At 39.1% G+C, this 20,064-nt stretch overlaps 1 protein-coding gene across 1 annotated transcript in view; it reads right to left on the minus strand.

Annotated features, from left to right (window-relative positions):
• Nucleotides 1–1,473: 1,473 nt before the first annotated feature.
• LOC126091936 (26S proteasome non-ATPase regulatory subunit 12) overlaps nucleotides 1,474–20,064 on the minus strand; it is a 101,576-nt gene continuing 82,985 nt past the window's right edge. The window contains exon 9 of the mRNA XM_049907258.1: nucleotides 1,474–2,539. Coding sequence (XP_049763215.1) covers nucleotides 2,315–2,539 — 225 coding nt within the window. The 3' untranslated portion in view covers nucleotides 1,474–2,314. The remainder of the gene's footprint in view (nucleotides 2,540–20,064) is intronic.

Below are 20,064 nucleotides of genomic sequence, written 5' to 3' on the forward strand. Positions count from 1 at the left end.
CCTGAATGAGTCCAGTGTCTTAACACAATGTGTGTTGGCACATACTTTTGCCACAGTTTATTATGCGCATCACCACCATGTAATCAATACAATCTTCTAGGCTTACAAGCTGCATCATTTTGAATAAAATACTCAAGTTTCTGACAGCTGTCTTCGCCATCGTCATCAGGAGTTGAAATCACTGACTGTTGTGTCTGGTACAGTGTTATGCTTATACAGATGTCATGACAATGTCTGTAATGTTCCAGAGAGGGCTGAAGAGGCGCATGCATAGAAGGCAAGTTCGGCAGCTCCTAGAGGCCGAGTCCTGTCGCAAGACTGAGTGTCGTCACATTGCGCGAGCAGCTGGCACCGCGTTTGAAACTGTCACTCCCATATCCCTACAAGTCTCAAGCCCTACTCTTTACTTTCACTAAGTTTCAAAAGGGAATCTGAAAGTCGGCCTTGGCTGAACATTGCCTAGAAAATGTGTATGAAGTACGATTTGAACAAACAAGTGTTTCGGCTCAATCATCATAATACTGGAATTCTGGTAAGTGACCCAAATCAGAATAAACTGCAACAATTTTAACAGAGACCAGAGGTATAAATGCGGGCAGGCTTTGAACACTGAGCAAAAGTGAAGACATAGGCTTGATGCTTGTAAGAATGAGGGAGCAGCAGTTTCAAATGTAGCACCGGCCATTCATGCAATGTCACGTCACTTGGTCCTATAGCAGCACGGAGCCACTAGGAGCTGCCTAACTTGCCTTTGCTCCACAATATCTGTCAATATTATGAGATCTGGTATGATGTTTTTATAAGATAATGCACTGTGTAATGCACTACTGTAGATAATGAATGTATATGATGTCCCTCCCTCCTTTGCCTGTTTATGTTTGATTATCTTCCAGCCTGCTCTGATGTATCTCTCTAGACATATTGTTCTGGGTAACTTTCCTAGATGGTATCCTAATAGTTCCCTCTCCTCCATCCCTCTATTCTCTGATCAAATACATGAAACTTAGGTTCTGGAAATTAGCATTCTTGCTCTTGTCTTCTTTGTTGTTATCTTGTACGGTATCTTTTTTAGTTTTACTTTGGACTATCTGAGCAGAGGATATTTCACACAAAATGCTGCTGAAAAAGGGTAGTAGAGCATTGCTGTTGGACACAGAAGTTACAAAAAACAATTTTACTTTAATCAGTATGTGTTTAAGTTGTGTTCGAATTATTTTTGTTTACAGCAATTTTTCTTCAACAACAAATGTTGATAACGTCAATTTTAACAGCATAGTCAGTTATTACTGTACATATTTTTATACCTGTTACGGTCATAAATAAACATAGTCTTTGTTATTTCACACGAAATTCTTCACATCAGTCAACTATTTCAACCCATCAAAATAACTGATTCTGTCATCTTATTTGAACTTCGCGGGAGGTGGATCAAGGAAAAATGAACAGTGTGAGACAGAAAGAAAAGCAACTGTGTTCTGACAAAAGTAACACATTTTTGATGTAGTGACACAAAATTCTGTTAAGCACAATACCACTTGCATTTATAATTGCATATTTTCGTTCTGAGAAAAATCGTACCTCACAATCAGTTAACTTCGCAGTAAGACTCCTTTTTTCACTACTCAGGAAATAGATTTCTTCCGTTCAAAACTTATACACAGTCTTGATAGTGGCACAAAACCACAAATTCACTATATTATTATACTACCATTCATAATTAGTCCCACAAAGTTAAAGAGTTTGTGTTTATCAGCACTACCACATATCTCTGTTAAAACATGGAAGTAACAATTGACAATAAACTAAAAAATGAATAGTTACACACATTCATTAACTACAGTGAGTTTAAAAAACACATTCTACATTTGCACTTTCCAACTGCCACACTTCACATACAACAGCAACAATGATGCAGAAATGGAACTTTCTAGTAAGTTAGCTGTACAATTTTCAATGTGTGAAATTATGGACAGATATTTTCAAATTATAATGTTCAACATTAAGACAATTAATAATCTGTTTTCAATTTCTTCACTTTTCATGCTCTAAACAAAATTATAATATACTTGAAACACATTATAACAGTGAACAGAATTTAATATCTCATATTAGTTTCATGTCCATCACAAATTATGAAACATTTTAGTATTAATGCCTAAACAAAACTGAATTTCTGCACAAAGGAAAATAAATATATAAAAACACATCACTTTGAAATTGAAGATAAAGAAACTGATGTGCTGATTGTAGTCAGAACACATCAAAGTTTGCAAACTAGACGTACTAGTTTACCATTCTCCAGGCGCAGATAATGCTATTCTCGCACAACTTGTAGATGTTTATGCACCATCTGCTCCTTGTTGATAAGATGTGTCGTCTTGTTAACAAGTTGCATGAGAGCGCTTAGATGATTAGACCACTCATTCAGCACATCATTGGGATCTTTGCTTTGTGTAAAGCAGACTACCCCTGCTGGTCTGTCTGTCTTGGCAAGCACAGTCTTGTTTACCACAAGGTTTGAGAGGAAGTCTTCAGTTTCCTGTTCCCCAAACAAAACAAGTACTTATATCCACACCATACCATCACAGTTATATTGCTGAACACACATATATTTAATTTTGATTAGCACACGCACACGCACTCGCACAAAAATAAATAAATAAATAAATAAATAAAATTAAATAAAAAAAGGTAAGAACTTGACTCATCTTTGATGACATATATTCATGATGTGGAATAAAATGAAAGGCATACAAAACCGAAAGGCATAAAAAACAAAGTTTATAGTCCAAAAGTGAATCTCACCAGTGTGCAAAATATGGATTGCAGTCTGTTGTCATTCAGGGACTGAATAGTGCTGCATGGCAGACATGTAACTACATACCTTGAATGTGAAATAGTAGTTCGAGCTAAGCAAATAAGACACCCCATTTTGGAAACTGTAGGTGAATTCAGTATTCTGAGACACACAGTACCAAGAATGTGGAGGGGGGGGGGGGAGGGGGGGGAGGGAATAAAAAAAAAAATCAGGTGTTACTTCCTACCACGGATAACGCAGTAGCCAATGGCCTTCAAATAACTACCAAGAGCTCTGGCATTTGTGTTGAATTGTCACTACTAACAGTTAACAAACATTGCCTAAAGTAACTGCAGATATCAACGTGGGACGTACAACAAACATATCCATTAGGACAGTGTGGCAAAATTTGGCATGTATAGGCTATAGCAGCAGATGAGTGACACGAGTGTCTTTCCTAACAGCAAACCATCTGCAGTGCCTCTCCTGGCCTCACAACCATACCGACTGGACCCTAGACAACTGGCAAACTGTGGCCTGGCCAGGTGAGTCCCATTTTCAGTTGGTAAGAGCTGATGATAAGGTTCAAGAGTAGTGCAGACCCCATGAAGCCACGGACCTAAGTTGTCAACAAGGCACTGCGCAAGCCTGTAGTGACTCCATAATGGTATGGGTTCCGTTGACATGGAATGGACTGGGCCCCCTGGTCCAAATGAAGCGATCACTGATTGCCAATGGTAATGTTGGGCTAGTTAGAGACTCTCTGCAGCCGATCATGGACTTTGTTTTCCCAAACAACAATGACTTTTTATGGATGACAATGTGCCATGTCACTGGGCCACAACTTTTCGCAATTGTTACGAAGAAAATTCTGGACAATTCTAGCAAATGATTTGGCCATGTTCATTGTCTGATGTGAATCCTGCCAACATTTATAGGACATAATCGAGATATCAGTTCTTAATAAAAATTCTGCACCAGGAACACTTTCATGATTGGGGACGGCTATAAAAGGCAGCATGGCTCAAAATTTCTGCAGAGGATTTCCAAAAACTTGTTGAGTGCATGCCGCACCTAGCTCCTGCACTACATATGGCAAAAGGAGGTCTGACACAATATTACGAGGTATCCCATGACTTCTGTCACCTCAGTGTGCCTTTGTTCACTTCCACAATACCAATACATTTTCTTTGCCTTATCTGGTGTTAGGCACAAATACGTAATAATGAAGTTACCCTATAAGAATTATTTATAGTCAAGAGTTCTAGATAAAACTGGTTTGGATACTTCTACATCTGCATTTGTACTCTGCAAACATCAGTGAATTGCACAGCAGGTAGTACGTCCCACTGTACCAATTACTAGGGTTTCTTCTCATTCTATTCATGTATGGAGCACGGGAAAAATGATTGTTTAAATGCCTCTGCATGTGCTGTAATTAATCTAACCTTGTCCTCAAAATCAGTACGTGAGCGATAAGTTGATGGCTGTAGTATATTCCTAGAGTCGTCATTTAAACCTGGTACTTGAAAGTAGGCTATTTTGGGAGAGTTTACATTCAACTTTCAAGAGCCTGCCAATGCAGTCTCTTCAGCATCTCTGTGACACTCTCCTACAGGTCAAACAAATCTGTAAACATTTATGCGGCCCTTCTCGGTACACACTCAATATCCCATGTTAGTCCCAATTGGTACAGGTCACACACATTTGAGGAATAATCCACAGTGGGTTGCATGAGTGATTTCTAAGCCATCTCCTTTAAAGACTGATTGCAATTTCCTAGTATTCTGCTAATAAACCAAAATTTACCACCTACTTTACCCATGACTATGCCTACGAGATCATTCCATTTTATTTCCCTACAAAGTGTTACACCAACATATTTTTATGAGTTGGCAGATATTATAGTTATATTATAGTCATATGATACCATGTTCTATCATTTTGTGAAATGCACAATTTAACATTTCTGATCATTTAAAGCTGACTGAATATTTATGCAGCTTCTTTCGGATAGTACTTCAAAATAGAGAACCGAGTCATCTGCAAAAAGCCTGAGGTTACTATTAACATTCGCTGCAAGGTCAACGATATGTAACACAAACAGCAAGGACCCTAGCTAGGGACGGGGGGCTGGGCAAATACCAAGAGGACAGGACATTTATACATGGGAATTTGCCTGAATCAGTTTTAAATGCTCAAAATGTGGGCATTCATAAAAAAAGTACTTTTTAAATTTTTTATGGCTAGAATGTATAATTTTAGCAATTAAAATAACGTATGGGACAATACTCACGCTATTAAAAGTTACTAAATGTTTACACTTAAACTAACGTATATCATTCATTGCATTTATTAATAAGAATGAAAGGAAAGAAGAGAGAAGCATGCCCCCCCCCCCCCCCTCTCCCTCCACCAATTTGCTTTAACAAAGATGGATGCGTGTTGCTGACAGCTGCTTACCATTTATCATGTCCTTAATCTTTTAACCCTTTCTACCCCCCCCCCCCCCCCCACACACACACAGCATTGAACAGCGGTGTAGTGATAAGATGGTAAAAAAAAAACACTGTTCTTACTTACGTCATCATTTTGTAATGTACAACACTTTATAATCTTTGTCAAATCTCTAAATATTAATTTAGGACAATAATTGATAGCAAAATTACTAGTGAATCTATTAAACAGCTGGCATGTGTTTCTTGATGATAAATGTATTCTTAAATGTAATAATGTCTTCAGTGGGAGAAAGAAAGAGAGAGAGAGAGAGAGAGAGAGAGAGAGAGAGAGAGAGAGAGAGAGAGAAGCTTTATTTTCAGATGTGGTGACATTTGAGACAGACTATATTTTTCTATTCCACTTCTTTCTTCTTTCATATTATTGCACTGCTGTGAAGATAAAATGAGAACACATACATAAATAAGATTTAATAACAAATAAAGATTCTGGAATCATTTGATTTCGATACTGTCAATTCCTAGAGAATTGGCGATTTTTAGGGTTGTGGTATCGGAATTGGTACGACACATCCCTAATTAAAATCATTATGGATAAACATTTTCCCTCCAATTCTAATCATATTCAGGAGACTCTGAAGCAGAATTGGAACTTCGTGATTATCCTCAACAACTTACGAAGATTGGGAAACTGACCTTTTTTTTTTAGCAGTATTATTTATTATAAATTGTACTTTATTTCAAAAATTACTTTCAAAATTGAGTGTTGTTTTCTTTTTTTAATTATGTACTACCTGAAGAATTGACCTCATTAAAGATGCAAAAGTTAGGTTTACAATACAATTTGTTTTCCCCTAATAACTCCCCCCTAACTCTGAAGCCACTTTTTCAACTTGATTACTCAACCAATAAAGAAGCAGTGTTGCAAAACACCTTTTCCAATATGAAATATTACCTTAAATTTTTTTACTAATTAATCTTTAAAATGTATACATGCCCAGCCAGTTATGAATTTTGGTCATTTGCCCAGGCATTTATTGTTGGCATTTGCCTCAACTTATAAATGCTCAGGCATTTTACACCACTAGTCCCAGCACATTTCCCTGGGACACACCTGACATTACTTCTACATCTGACAAAGACTCACCATCCAAGATAAGATGCTGTGTCCTCCCTACCAAAAAATCCTCAATTCCAGTCAAAAATTTTGCTTGATACTTCATATGATCATAACTTTGACAGAAAGCTTGGATGTGGTAGAGTGTCAAATGCTTTTTGGAAATAAAGAAATACTGCTTCTACCTGACTACCTCGAGCCAATGCTTTCAGTACGATCGATGTTTTCAGAACATATGCCGGTCAGCACGGAGAAGGTCATTCTGTTTAAAATACCTCATTGTGTTTGAGCTCATTATATGTTCTGAGATTCTACAACAAATTGATGTCAAGGATATTGGACAGTTGTTTTGGGGATCACTTCTGCTACCCTTCTAAACAGATGTGACTGGTGCTGTCTTCTAACTACTGAGCATAGTTTTTTGTTTGAGGGATCTACAATAGATTATAGTTAGAAGAGGGGCTAACTCAGTCACAAATTCAGTATATAATCTGATGGGAACTCCTGGGGCGTTGTTCAATATTATCAATTTCATCTGTTTTACATCTATTATACAATAGTCTCTGTTGCTTTATAAGTTTCTTTACATCGACTGTATATCATGGAGGGTCCCTTCCACTATGAGCTGTCCTGGGCACATATGTACTCAGTGCATGGTCAACTATTCTTCTGAACTTGAGCTATAGTTTGCCTGTATCTTCCTGTCTTGTACTGAAACTTTCAGTACTTCACTGAGATGTAACACTATTTATGTTTTATCTAGTTTACTGAACATACATTGATCAGCCAAAACATTATGACCACTGCCCACCGCAATGTTTGATGCCGCCTGTGACGTTGCAGGCACGTGACTGACAGACACGGATGGGGGATTGCCCTGGTGAAGATATGGGCTGCAAATGGGGAAATCCATTGAGATAAGCAATTCTGACCAAAGGCAGATTATTATTACGCAGAGCCTGTGAATGAGGATCTTGAAAACAGCAAAGCTGGTCATGTGCTAATGTTGTGGCCATCTACTGAAAGAGATAGAAGGGCAGTGAAAGTACCATTAAAAATGACTCTTCACTGAACATGGGGTTCTAAGGCTTGTCTGCTCTGTAAAGTAGGACAGATGGTGATCTGCGACACCTGTGCCACAAGAACACAATGTTGGTGCTTGCACAAATGTTTCAGAGCATACCATTCATCGTACACTGTTGAACATGGAGCTCCGCAGCAGATTACCCCTTTGTGATCACATGTTGACCCAATGACATCATCAATTATAACTGCAGTGGGCACAGGGCCATCAGTATTTGATAATCAATGGAAATGTGTCAGCTCTTCAGGTGAATCACATTTTGCCACACAAGGTCAATGGTCCTCTCCACAAATGCCATCATTGAGGTGAATAACGGCTTGAAACATGCAGTGCGGTATGAATGCAGGCTGGTGGGAGTGGTATTATACTATCGGAGACATTCTCCCGCCCTTGCATGGGACCTGTGGTATTCACTGAAGATACACTGACAGCTGCATCCCTTCATGCTTGATGTGTTGACCAACAGCAATATCATGTTTCTGCAGCAGAACTGTCCTCGTCTCAGAGTCAGAACCATACAGTGGTTTGAAGAGCATTATAGTGAACTCACTTTAATGTCTCAGCGACCAAATTCGCCTTGTGTAAATCTCATGGAACCCATCTGGATCGCTATCGGGCCCCATCACCACATACGCAAATCAGCAGCCCATTATTTATGCAAATTACGACCTTTTCATAGACATCTAATGCCACTTACTTCCACAAATCTAACAACAAACTGTCAGATCCCTGATGTGCAGAATCAGTGATGCATTTCAGTCCAAACATGGGCAAACAAGTTATTATAACATGGTCATCATGTTGTGGCCCATCAGTGTACATACCGTTCTACTTGTTTAGCTGTCCTCTGTACTTCGGTAATCACTGTTGCCACAATCACATCATGATCCCTCATACCACTTTCAATGGGGACATCTTCGCAGAACGGCTGAAAGCAAGGGGAAACTACAGCCGTAATTTTTCCCGAGGACATGCAGCTCTACTGTATGATTAAATGATGATGGCGTCCTCTTGGGTAAAATATTCCGGAGGTAAAATAGTCCCCCATTCGGATCTCCGGGCGGGGGACTACTCAGGAGGACGTCGTTATCAGGAGAAAGAAAACTGGCGTTCTACGGATCGGAGCGTGGAATGTCAGATCCCTTAATCGGGCAGGTAGGTTAGAAAATTTAAAAAGGGAAATGGATAGGTTAAAGTTAGATATAGTGGGAATTAGTGAAGTTCGGTGGCAGGAGGAACAAGACTTTTGGTCAGGTGATTACAGGGTTATAAATACAAAATCAAATAGGGGTAATGCAGGAGTAGGTTTAATAATGAATAAAAAAATAGGAGTGCGGGTTAGCTACTACAAACAACATAGTGAACGCATTATTGTGGCCAAGATAGACACAAAGCCCATGCCTACTACAGTAGTACAAGTTTATATGCCAACTACCTTTGCAGATGATGAAGAAATAGATGAAATGTATGACGAGATAAAAGAAATTATTCAGGTAGTGAAGGGAGACGAAAATTTAATAGTCATGGGTGACTGGAATTCGTCAGTAGGAAAAGGGAGAGAAGGAAACATAGTAGGTGAATATGGATTGGGGGGAAGGAATGAAAGAGGAAGCCGCCTTGTAGAATTTTGCACAGAGCATAACTTAATCATAGCCAACACTTGGTTCAAGAATCATAAAAGAAGGTTGTATACCTGGAAGAATCCTGGAGATACTAAAAGGTATCAGATAGATTATATAATGGTAAGAAAGAGATTTAGGAACCAGGTTTTAAATTGTAAGACATTTCCTGGGGCAGATGTGGATTCTGACCACAATCTATTGGTTATGAACTGCAGATTGAAACTGAAGAAACTGCAAAAAGGTGGGAATTTAAGGAGATGGGACCTGGATAAACTGAAAGAACCAGAGGTTGTAGAGAGTTTCAGGGAGAGAATAAGGGAACAATTGACAGGAATGGGGGAAAGAAATACAGTAGAAGAAGAATGGGTAGCTCTGAGGGATGAAGTAGTGAAGGCAGCAGATGATCAAGTAGGTAAAAAGACGAGGGCTAATAGAAATCCTTGGGTAACAGAAGAAATATTGAATTTAATTGATGAAAGGAGAAAATATAAAAATGCAGTAAATGAAGCAGGCAAAAAGGAATACAAACGTCTCAAAAATGATATCGACAGGAAGTGCAAAATGGCTAAGCAGGGATGGCTAGAGGACAAATGTAAGGATGTAGAGGCTTGTCTCACTAGGGGTAAGATAGATACTGCCTACAGGAAAATTAAAGAGACCTTTGGAGAGAAGAGAACCACTTGTATGAATATCAAGAGCTCAGATGGCAACCTAGTTCTAAGCAAAGAAGGGAAGGCAGAAAGGTGGAAGGAGTATATAGAGGATTTATACAAGGGCGATGTACTTGAGGACAACATTATGGAAATGGAAGAGCATGTAGATGAAGACGAAATGGGAGATAAGATACTGCGTGAAGAGTTTGACAGAGCACTGAAAGACCTGAGTCGAAACAAGGCCCTGGGAGTAGACAACATTCCATTTGAACTACTAATGGCCTCGGGAGAGCCAGTCATGACAAAACTCTACCATCTGGTGAGCACGATGTATGAGACAGGCGAAATACCCTCAGACTTCAAGAAGAATATAATAATTCCAATCCCAAAGAAAGCAGGTGTTGACAGATGTGAAAATTACCGAACTATCAGTTTAATAAGTCACAGCTGCAAAATACTAACGCGAATTCTTTACAGACGAATGGAAAAACTGGTAGAAGCCGACCTCGGGGAAGATCAGTTTGGATTCCATAGAAATGTTGGAACACGTGAGGCAATACTGACCTTACGACTTATCTCAGAAGAAAGATTAAGAAAAGGCAAACCTACGTTTCTAGCATTTGTAGACTTAGAGAAAGCTTTTGACAATGTTAACTGGAATACTCTCTTTCAAATTCTGAAGGTTGCAGGGTAAAATACAGGGAGCGAAAGGCTATTTACAATTTGTACAGAAACCAGATGGCAGTTATAAGAGTCGAGGGGTATGAAAGGGAAGCAGTGGTTGGGAAGGGAGTAAGACAGGGTTGTAGCCTCTCCCCGATGTTATTCAATCTCTATATTGAGCAAGCAGTAAAGGAAACAAAAGAAAAATTCGGAGTAGGTATTAGAATTCATGGAGAAGAAGTAAAAACTTTGAGGTTCGCCGATGACATTGTAATTCTGTCAGAGACAGCAAAGACCTTGGAAGAGCAGTTGAACGGAATGGACAGTGTCTTGAAAGGAGGATATAAGATGAACATCAACAAAAGTAAAACGAGGATAATGGAATGTAGTCAAATTAAGTCGGGTGATGCTGAGGGAATTAGATTAGGAAATGAGACACTTAAAGTAGTAAAGGAGTTTTGCTATTTAGGGAGTAAAATAACCGATGATGGTCGAAGTAGAGAGGATATAAAATGTAGACTGGCAATGGCAAGGAAAGCGTTTCTCAAGAAGAGGAATTTGTTAACATCGAGTATAGATTTAAGTGTCAGGAAGTCGTTTCTGAAAGTATTTGTATGGAGTGTAGCCATGTATGGAAGTGAAACATGGACGATAACTAGTTTGGACAAGAAGAGAATAGAAGCTTTCGAAATGTGGTGCTACAGAAGAATGCTGAAGATAAGGTGGGTAGATCACGTAACTAATGAGGAGGTATTGAATAGGATTGGGGAGAAGAGAAGTTTGTGGCACAACTTGACTAGAAGAAGGGATCGGTTGGTAGGACATGTTTTGAGGCATCAAGGGATCACAAATTTAGCATTGGAGGGCAGTGTGGAGGGTAAAAATCGTAGAGGGAGACCAAGAGATGAATACACTAAGCAGATTCAGAAGGATGTAGGTTGCAGTAGATACTGGGAGATGAAGAAGCTTGCACAGGATAGAGTAGCATGGAGAGCTGCATCAAACCAGTCTCAGGACTGAAGACCACAACAACAACAACATCTTCAAAGAGGCCAGGTCTGTTTGTTGCTGCTTTATCTAATACATTAACATCATGAGTCAGGTTCCAAACCATCTGTTCTAGGTAGTCTTCAGAGCAGGCATTTAGCAACATTTCAGAGGATGGCAAATCACGTTCACCACTAACAAAACTGTAATTTTCCTAATTGATTGTTGGATGACTAATGTCTCCACTGATGATTACAGTATGATGGGAGAAACTGAATACAAGTGAACTGAGGTTTCCTCTAAAGTTTTTAGTTACATGAAGATAAATCTGCTGGATGATACAAGAATCCAAGTATCTTTTTATGCCCAACCCTAATACTGAATCTTACACATACAATCTCTCATCTAGCTTCAAATTTCTAAATCAGTGGATTTGAGTTTTTGTCTGCTGCGACAAATGTATCACCTCCATTTCTCATTCGCCTATCCTTGCGATATACTCTCAAATATTCCCCACAAATCTCACTGCTATCAATTTCAGGTTTCAACCAGCATTCTGTGCCTCGTATTATGTGAGCCTTCATTGCTTCTCACGAGCGCTTCCTGTAAACTTCCTGTTAACCACACACCCATCTGGCCTGGGCAGTTAAACGGAGCAAATTATTAGGCCATAAGTCCCTTATTCCTTGAACAGACAGTTCTACATAACTCTACATCAGAGATGGATTAGCGTGCAAAACCCAGGGGAAGAAAACCCCGAAGGTCTACGAAGGTTAGATAAGGGATGAAAAAGAAGAAAGAGACACATAGGAAGAAAGGCTGGCATGATGCCCATCTGCGGAGCAGCCTGAAGCCTCCAAGCCAGAGTGCAATGAGGGGACATACAGCCCCCACCCCTTGCCACTTACCAGAGGTACCTTAGTCAGAAATTCAGAAAATGTGAGTGAGTGAGGGAGGGAGTGAGGGAGGGAAAGCTCAGATTGCCACAGCCTGTTACGGGCAGAGGCGGCGACAGTGTGTTCTGTCAATCCCTCAACAGATCAATATGGTTACGTGGCCCTCCCTCAAAGTGAGTGGTAAATTCCACTTTCACAGATACAAAGTAAAACTAAGTCAGCCACTGTGGAATCACCTCCTAATACCAGGGGTAGGGAGTCAGGGAGAATAAGTGTCTGCCGCAGGGCGGCTTTGTTGGTCAAATGGGAACCACAACGACAGTGGAGTGTGTCCTCACAACAGAAGAGAAGAGCACAAGCCAGCCAAGTATGGCCGATGCTGAGCTGACAAGGGACGGTAGTGTCCTTGCAAGAGACCTCCATGGAGGACTCCACTCCCATAGTCTCCTTTACCACCCATAGTTAGTTAGGTGAAATCAGATTGAGCCATACTGCAGCCTAGAGCCCTAAAACTTGACGGCATAATAGTGACTGGAAGTCTATTTCCGGAATATTGATCTCAAGAGTCAGCTTATTGGCAGCCAGTTTAGTCAGGCAATCAGTGAGTTCATTCCCTAGGATACCAATATGGCCTGGGGACTAGAAGAATGTCACTGAGCACCCACATTGTTCACTGGCATACAGCAAAGTAAGCGGAAGTACTGAAAAATGTTGGTAGGTGTCGCCACAACTAACTTCTGCCATCGAATATATACAGTGCTACACATGCATGCTTTGCAGGCACAAAGATAAATACTGGCGCCAAAACCTCTGTGTCAGTAAATAACTAAAAAGAAAGGAGGAAAATGAGCTTTTTTTCCTCCGCCCCGAGTTTCGACCACTGCGTAAACCAATCACTGAGCCAAGACGACGATTCCACACACACCTAATCCCAATCATGACTGATATTTTAAACATTTCGTATAAGATGTATTACAAACCTAATAAAATTTTGTATTAAATTTCAGCGTTTAATTTCTAAGTTATTTTCATTCTTATTTTATAAAAGTTATTTTCACTCTTATTTTATAAGTGTTGCTACTCTGCATTGCACAGGATAGAAAAGCGTGGAGAGCTGCATCAAACTAGTCTACGGACCAAAGACGACAACAACAACATACTCTGCATTTGAACTCATCACTAAAAATCTACTACGAAAATCTGACTGGCAAGACTGTTTGGGATGTAAGTCAATATGCCCAACTCTACATTCTGAATTTTTTCCTACAAGTGACAAGAGACAGTTGCAAATAGGAACTTTTATGAATTGTGAATCACATGCAGTATCCTCTTCATCTTAAGAATAATATGAATGTAAACATTATGCCACGTATTCTTTCGTGTTTGCTGCTATCTCATTTAAATCATGTCTGCCTAATAAACTGCGAAACTAGAATGAGACAACAGCAAACATGGAAGAATATACGGATCAAGTCATGTTTATATTCGTATTATTCTTACGCTGAATAGTGATACAGTCAGAAATGAAGCACGGCAACTGACTAGATTTTTAAATCTAAGATGACTAATTTATGTGCAGAATGTAATGTACTAAAGAGGCGCCTGCAAAGATTTTTCAAACGCAGAAATTTTTTCGCTAAACTCTCGTTCAGAACATCATCTATGATACAGTCTATTATTTGGTTCTTGTTGATCATTATCAAAGAAAGCAGCAGTGTATCTAACAACAAATATCAGTGTATTGCCACTGTTTCGCTAATGAGACAATTCCTCTCTTTTTTTTTAAATTGTAAGCGGTGGTAGCACGCACAAAAGCAAGCCATACAGCGAGCGGCGACAGGTCGTAAACACTCATTGTCATGCATTGGTTGTCGCATTCTGATACAGTACAATAATGCATTTTCAGCTTAGAGTGACTTTTTTTTTTGACACCTGTAACAAAGATTAGATTAATACTAGTCCCATGGATCATGAATACGATATTTCGTAATGATGTGGAACGAGTCAAATTTTCCAATACATGACATAATTAAGTTAATTTAACAGCATAATTAAGTTAATGTAACAACTTTTTAATTTTTTTAAATTTTTTAATAATGTTTTTTTTTCTTTTTTTCTTAATTTATACCTAAAAATTCATCTATGGAGTAGAAGGAGTTGTCATTCAGAAATTCTTTTAATTTCTTCTTAAATACTTGTTGGTTATCTGTCAGACTTTTGATACTATTTGGTAAGTGACCAAAGACTTTAGTGGCAGTATAATTCACCCCTTTCTGTGCCAAAGTTAGATTTAATCTTGAATAGTGAAGATCATCCTTTCTCCTAGTACTGTAGTTATGCACACTGCTATTACTTTTGAATTGGGTTTGGTTGTTAATAACAAATTTCATAAGAGCGTTTATATACTGAGAAGCTACTGTGAATATCCCTAGATCCTTAAATAAATGTCTGCAGGATGATCTTGGGTGGACTCCAGTTATTATTCTGATTACACGCTTTTGTGCAATAAATACTTTATTCCTCAGTGATGAATTACCCCAAAATATGATGCCACATGCAAGCAATGAGTGAAAATAGGTGTAGTATGCTAATTTACTAAGATGTTTATCATCAAAATTTACAATGACCCTTATTGCATAAGTAGCTGAACTCAAACGTTTCAGCAGATCATCAATGTGTTTCTTCCAATTTAATCTCTCATCAATGGACACACCTAAAAATTTGGAATATTCTACCTTAGCTATATGCTTCTGATTAAGGTCTATATTTATTAATGGCGTCATACCATTCACTGTACGGAACTGTATGTACTGTGTCTTATCCAAATTCAGTGAGAGTCCGTTTACAAGAAAGCACTTAGTAATTTTCTGAAAGACAGTATTGACAATTTCATCAGTTAATTCTTGTTTGTCAGGTGTGATTACTATACTTGTATCATCAGCAAAGAGAACTAACTTTGCCTCTTCATGAATATAGAATGGCAAGTCATTAATATATATTAAGAACAACAAAGGACCCAAGACCGACCCTTGTAAAACCCCATTCTTGATAGTTCCCCAGTTTGAGGAATGTGCTGATCTTTGCATATTATGAGAACTGCTTATTTCAGCTTTCTGCACTCTTCCAGTTAGGTAGGCACTTATCAGATCAAAGCAAAATAAGCAATCGATTCAAACCAGACGAAGCATGTCAAAAAGGAAGGGTACCCGTATAAATAAGGATGGAGTGCCTGACGCATAGCAATGGCTACCTGGTAAAGCTTAACTGCTAAGCTTACGACTCGAACCAAAAAACTACTGTAGCTGTATCTTCATCCATTCGACCTAAATTGTGTCTCATGTTACAATGGACCAACTTTGTTTCGATTTGGAGGTGCGGTCTTTTTCTCTCCCCTTGGATTTCGAGTCTCAAATTTCAAGTGTGGCTTAGATTTGGGAAATTTTTTTGATTTTGAGTCTCATTTTTCAGGTGCGGCTTACATTCGAGTAAATACAGTATGCAAAGCCTACATTACCAACTACAAGGGTTGGAACTTTAATAGTGGCAACTATTTATTTACAGCTCGTCAAAAATAGATACATGTTTCAAAGTTTTACTGACCTTCAAAGTAGTCACCTGCATTATGTATAACCCACTGCCAGCGAAGTGAAAGTCGTAGGACACTCTTAGCAGTGCCAGTTGTGTTGACAGTTCGAGTGGCATGGTCTATCGCCTGACGAATCTGTAGCAGTTCTGAAGCGAATGCCGTGAAGCGTTTCCTTCAGTTTAGAAATCGAGTTGAACTTACGAGGGCTTAAGTCAGGAGAGTGCAGTGGGTGGTATAGCACTTAGCAGCCCCATCCGTCAAACAAATCAGTAACAGCTTGCACTGTACTTGCTTGAGAATTGTCCTGCAAAAATGGCCAGGTCCTGTATAAAGTGTCATCACTTTTGTCTCTAAGCTGGTCATAGGTTGTCTTCCAAAACTGAACAGCATAGAGACAGAATGATGACACTTTCTGCTGGACCCGACCATCATTTTGCAGGACAATGCTCAAGGACGTAGATTGCAAGCTGTTACTGATTTGTTTGACTGATGGATGCTATCAAGTGCTATACCACCTACTGCACTCCCCTGGCTTAAGCCCTCATAAGTTCAACTCTATTTCTAAACTCAAGAAAACACTTCACAACATTCATTTCAGAACTGCTGCAAATTCATCGGGCAACAGACTGTGCCGCTTGAACTGCCAACACAGCTGGCACTGCTAAGAGTATCCTGCGACTTCCACATCGCTGGCAATGGGTTATACACAATGCTGGTGACTACTTTGAAGGACAGTAAAACTTTGAAACAAATATATATTTTGTACAAGCTGTAAATAAATAGTTACCGCTATTAAAGTTCCAACCCTCATATTACCCTGGGATGCACCACAAGATGAAGCTTTGGCTAAGGGATGCACCACGGAGGTGTACATGAGTGTGCCCGGAAGAGGGTGGTAGAGGAAACAACTGGAGTTCAGAAGGGGGACCTGACACTGATTATGATCACAATCCCTGATCTGGACTGCTGTTGGTGGAGATGGATTTCTGTCTTTGGAAAGATGAGATGGTAGTTCAGATGCTTACGGGTGCTGTGAATGTGTGTAGCAAAATTGACAAGCTGCTGTTGGTGCCTGATCCACAATGAAAGGACCCCAGCCTCCACGAGTAAACTGTTAACAGGACTAGTTCAGAAGGCTCCTGTTGAAAGTTTAACCCTGCAGCAATGTGTTGGATCCATATCTGGGAAAGCTGAGGGCAATGCCAAACTGTATCCCAGATCAAGATGGGATTGTATCAGGGCTTTGTAAAGCTGCATAAGGGTAATGTGATGCACCCTAGGTGGTGTTATTCAGGCAGCAAAGTGTATAAAGGTGCAGCCAGGACTTTGAGCTGGCGAAGATGGGGAATCCACATCAACTGAGCGTGCTTGTTTTGGGTGAATGGTACGATGTGACAATTACATTTTTATTCCCATCACAATAAAGCTATTTAAAACACATAAATAAATTTGCCAATTTTTCAACTGTAATGTTTCCAAATTGTTTTGCTCTCTTGCTTGGTTCTACACTTTTTGTTGAAAATGATGGAAAAGGTATCCCCCTCTGTATTTCACAAACTTACGATATAGGGAATGTATGGGCAAGTGTAATAATTTTTTACACTTTAATAAGCAGCTACATGTCAGAAAGATGTTTTATCCATTCTATGCAATGAAGAGACCTGACTTCTTTTTAGGAAGTCCACATTGCAATTGGCATAAGTGATCATGAGAGCAATTGTAGCAACACTGATTACCGAAGTACAAAGGGCAACTAAAACACAGAAAGATATGGATGTTCAGTCAACTAAGTAAAGAGGCATTAGTGCTGTATCTCCATGAGGAACGGTAGCAGAACTGTGGCTCAAATTTAAAAGAATAGTTCACCATGCTCCAGATGATATGTACCTGGTGGAACAGTTCACAATGGGAGGGTCCTTCCATCATATACAGTCTCTGAGAAAGCATTCCTATAAAAACATAGGTGTAACACAAAGCATCGTGGTACAGGCAAGAGAGTTCATTAATTAAACACGTTTAGCTATCAAGAGAGCCTTCAATGACTACCATAGCTGAATATTATCAAAAGCTCTGTTACAAAAGATGAAGATATTCCGGTTGTATGTTAAGACTTGTTAGCGGCACCGAAGTTAGCATCCAGACTCTCACAGACACAACAGGAACTGAAATTGAGGGTAAAAAAACAAAAAGTTGAAACGGTGAACAAACCTGAAGGTAGTAAGACCAAAATCAGAAACGAAGAGCAAGATTTTCTCATGTTCCTTTATATAGAAAAATCCAGGAATATTACCCCAATTTAAATCTCATGCAACTGTGAAGATGAATGAATTAGATCTTTGTGTTAATGGTGTTGAGAAACACTGAAGTTCTAGGCCTCAACAGAATCCCTATCAAATTCTATACAGAAATGTAGCCGATTTATTCTCTCTTTGACCCACAATATAATACAGATCGTCAAACAAAAACCATGTCTAGTGGTTAGGAAAAACATGTTACACTCATCAACAAGAAGAGCTGCAGAAATGATACACAGAATTACTGTCCAAAAGTGACGTCCTAGAAGTCATGGGTGTACTGCCTGAAAAAAAAAAAAAAAAGCTGAAATCTTATCAAGGTCTGACTGAATATTTGTGCAAAACTGTGTAACAATTGGCTACTTGCTTTAATTGTTTAGAAATGTAAAATTTTGCACTTTGAAAAAGTAAAGAACCACAATATTCTATGACTGCAATATCCATGAGTCACAGTAGGTATAAACTCGTATAAATGCCTGGGTGTAACAATTTGTATGGAAACGAAATGAAACAAAAGCACTGGTTCAGTCATGGGTAAAGCAGGTTGGAGACTATGGTTCACTGAGAGGATACTGAGAAAATGGAGTTAGTCTAAAAAGGAAACTGCTGACAATACACCTGTGAAACCCATCCTAGGAATTTGTTCAAACATGTGAGACCCACACCAAATACAACTAACAGGAAATATGGAGTATATAACAGAGAAGGGCAGCATGGATGGTCACATTCTTGTTTGCCCCTTGGGAGAGTGCCAAGGAGATGCTGAAAGAAATGAACTGGCACACAGTAAACTATCTTATGTAATTAGTTTCTTCATGTTTGGGCCCACAGCCTCAATATAATTTCTGAATGATAAAACCATTTCACACATTCACTGAAGGGTTTCAAATTCTTCATACAAGGTGACATTTATTTTATCATGTATTGCGCTGCATTAATGGCCAGTTTCGGCCTATTGCCATTTTCGGATGTCTGTAATAACAAAATCAAGAAATAAAAGGTAAATCACTAAATTAACATCACTACACTTTGTGAATTATAATTACTGGACACTTGTCCCCCCAACACACACACACACACACACACACACACACACACACACACACACACACACACACACTCACTGAAAATATCTACATACAGTTATGCATGAAGGAACACAACTTGTAAAATGTCATGTAATTAAAATGCTGTTGACAAATTGTTTCCAAGTCTTTGGCTCATATATTTACCATAGCAGCACAGCACGTCCTTTCACTTCCACTGACATAAACACAATTGTTATAAAAAAAATGGGAACAGGTAAAGTTCAAAGAGTATGCTCAGACAGTGATATTTTCCAAAGGGGTCAATGTATACCAGCAGACCACTAGTCATCTGACCACAGCATTGCACACATTATGTGCTTGTCATTATTCTTAATTAGAAATCTTACATAGTGGAAGGTAAAATGGTTTATAATAAAGTTAGTACATTTAGTGTGACATCACCAGCCATTCGCACATGGTGAGGAAACAGTCAACAATATGAACGCCTTTCATTGTCGGCAGCAGCATATGAACAATGTCTTTAGTACATACTGCAGTCTGGGTTTAGCGATCTTTCTGCTAGCATCACAGTGCAGCTTGTGATCACGCATTTTTCTAAACTTGTGTCCACACAGTGTTTCTTGTGAGTGCAAATTTTAATAACCTTCGTAGAAATGTCCCCAAAGAAGCTGCAACAAGACAACCATAAGAGTATACAACGACCTTAGAAATTAAATGTGAAATCATTGAAAAACGCAAACATGGTGAGACTGTTGGTGATTTAGCACACACATATAATTGGTCTACATAAACTATTTTCACTACCATCAAGGAAAGGGCAAGATTAAGGAGATAGATGCTTCAAAGGGAGTGACAAGAAT

Source organism: Schistocerca cancellata, chromosome 7 (assembly GCF_023864275.1).
Source record: "Schistocerca cancellata isolate TAMUIC-IGC-003103 chromosome 7, iqSchCanc2.1, whole genome shotgun sequence".
Classification (NCBI taxonomy): domain Eukaryota; kingdom Metazoa; phylum Arthropoda; class Insecta; order Orthoptera; family Acrididae; genus Schistocerca; species Schistocerca cancellata.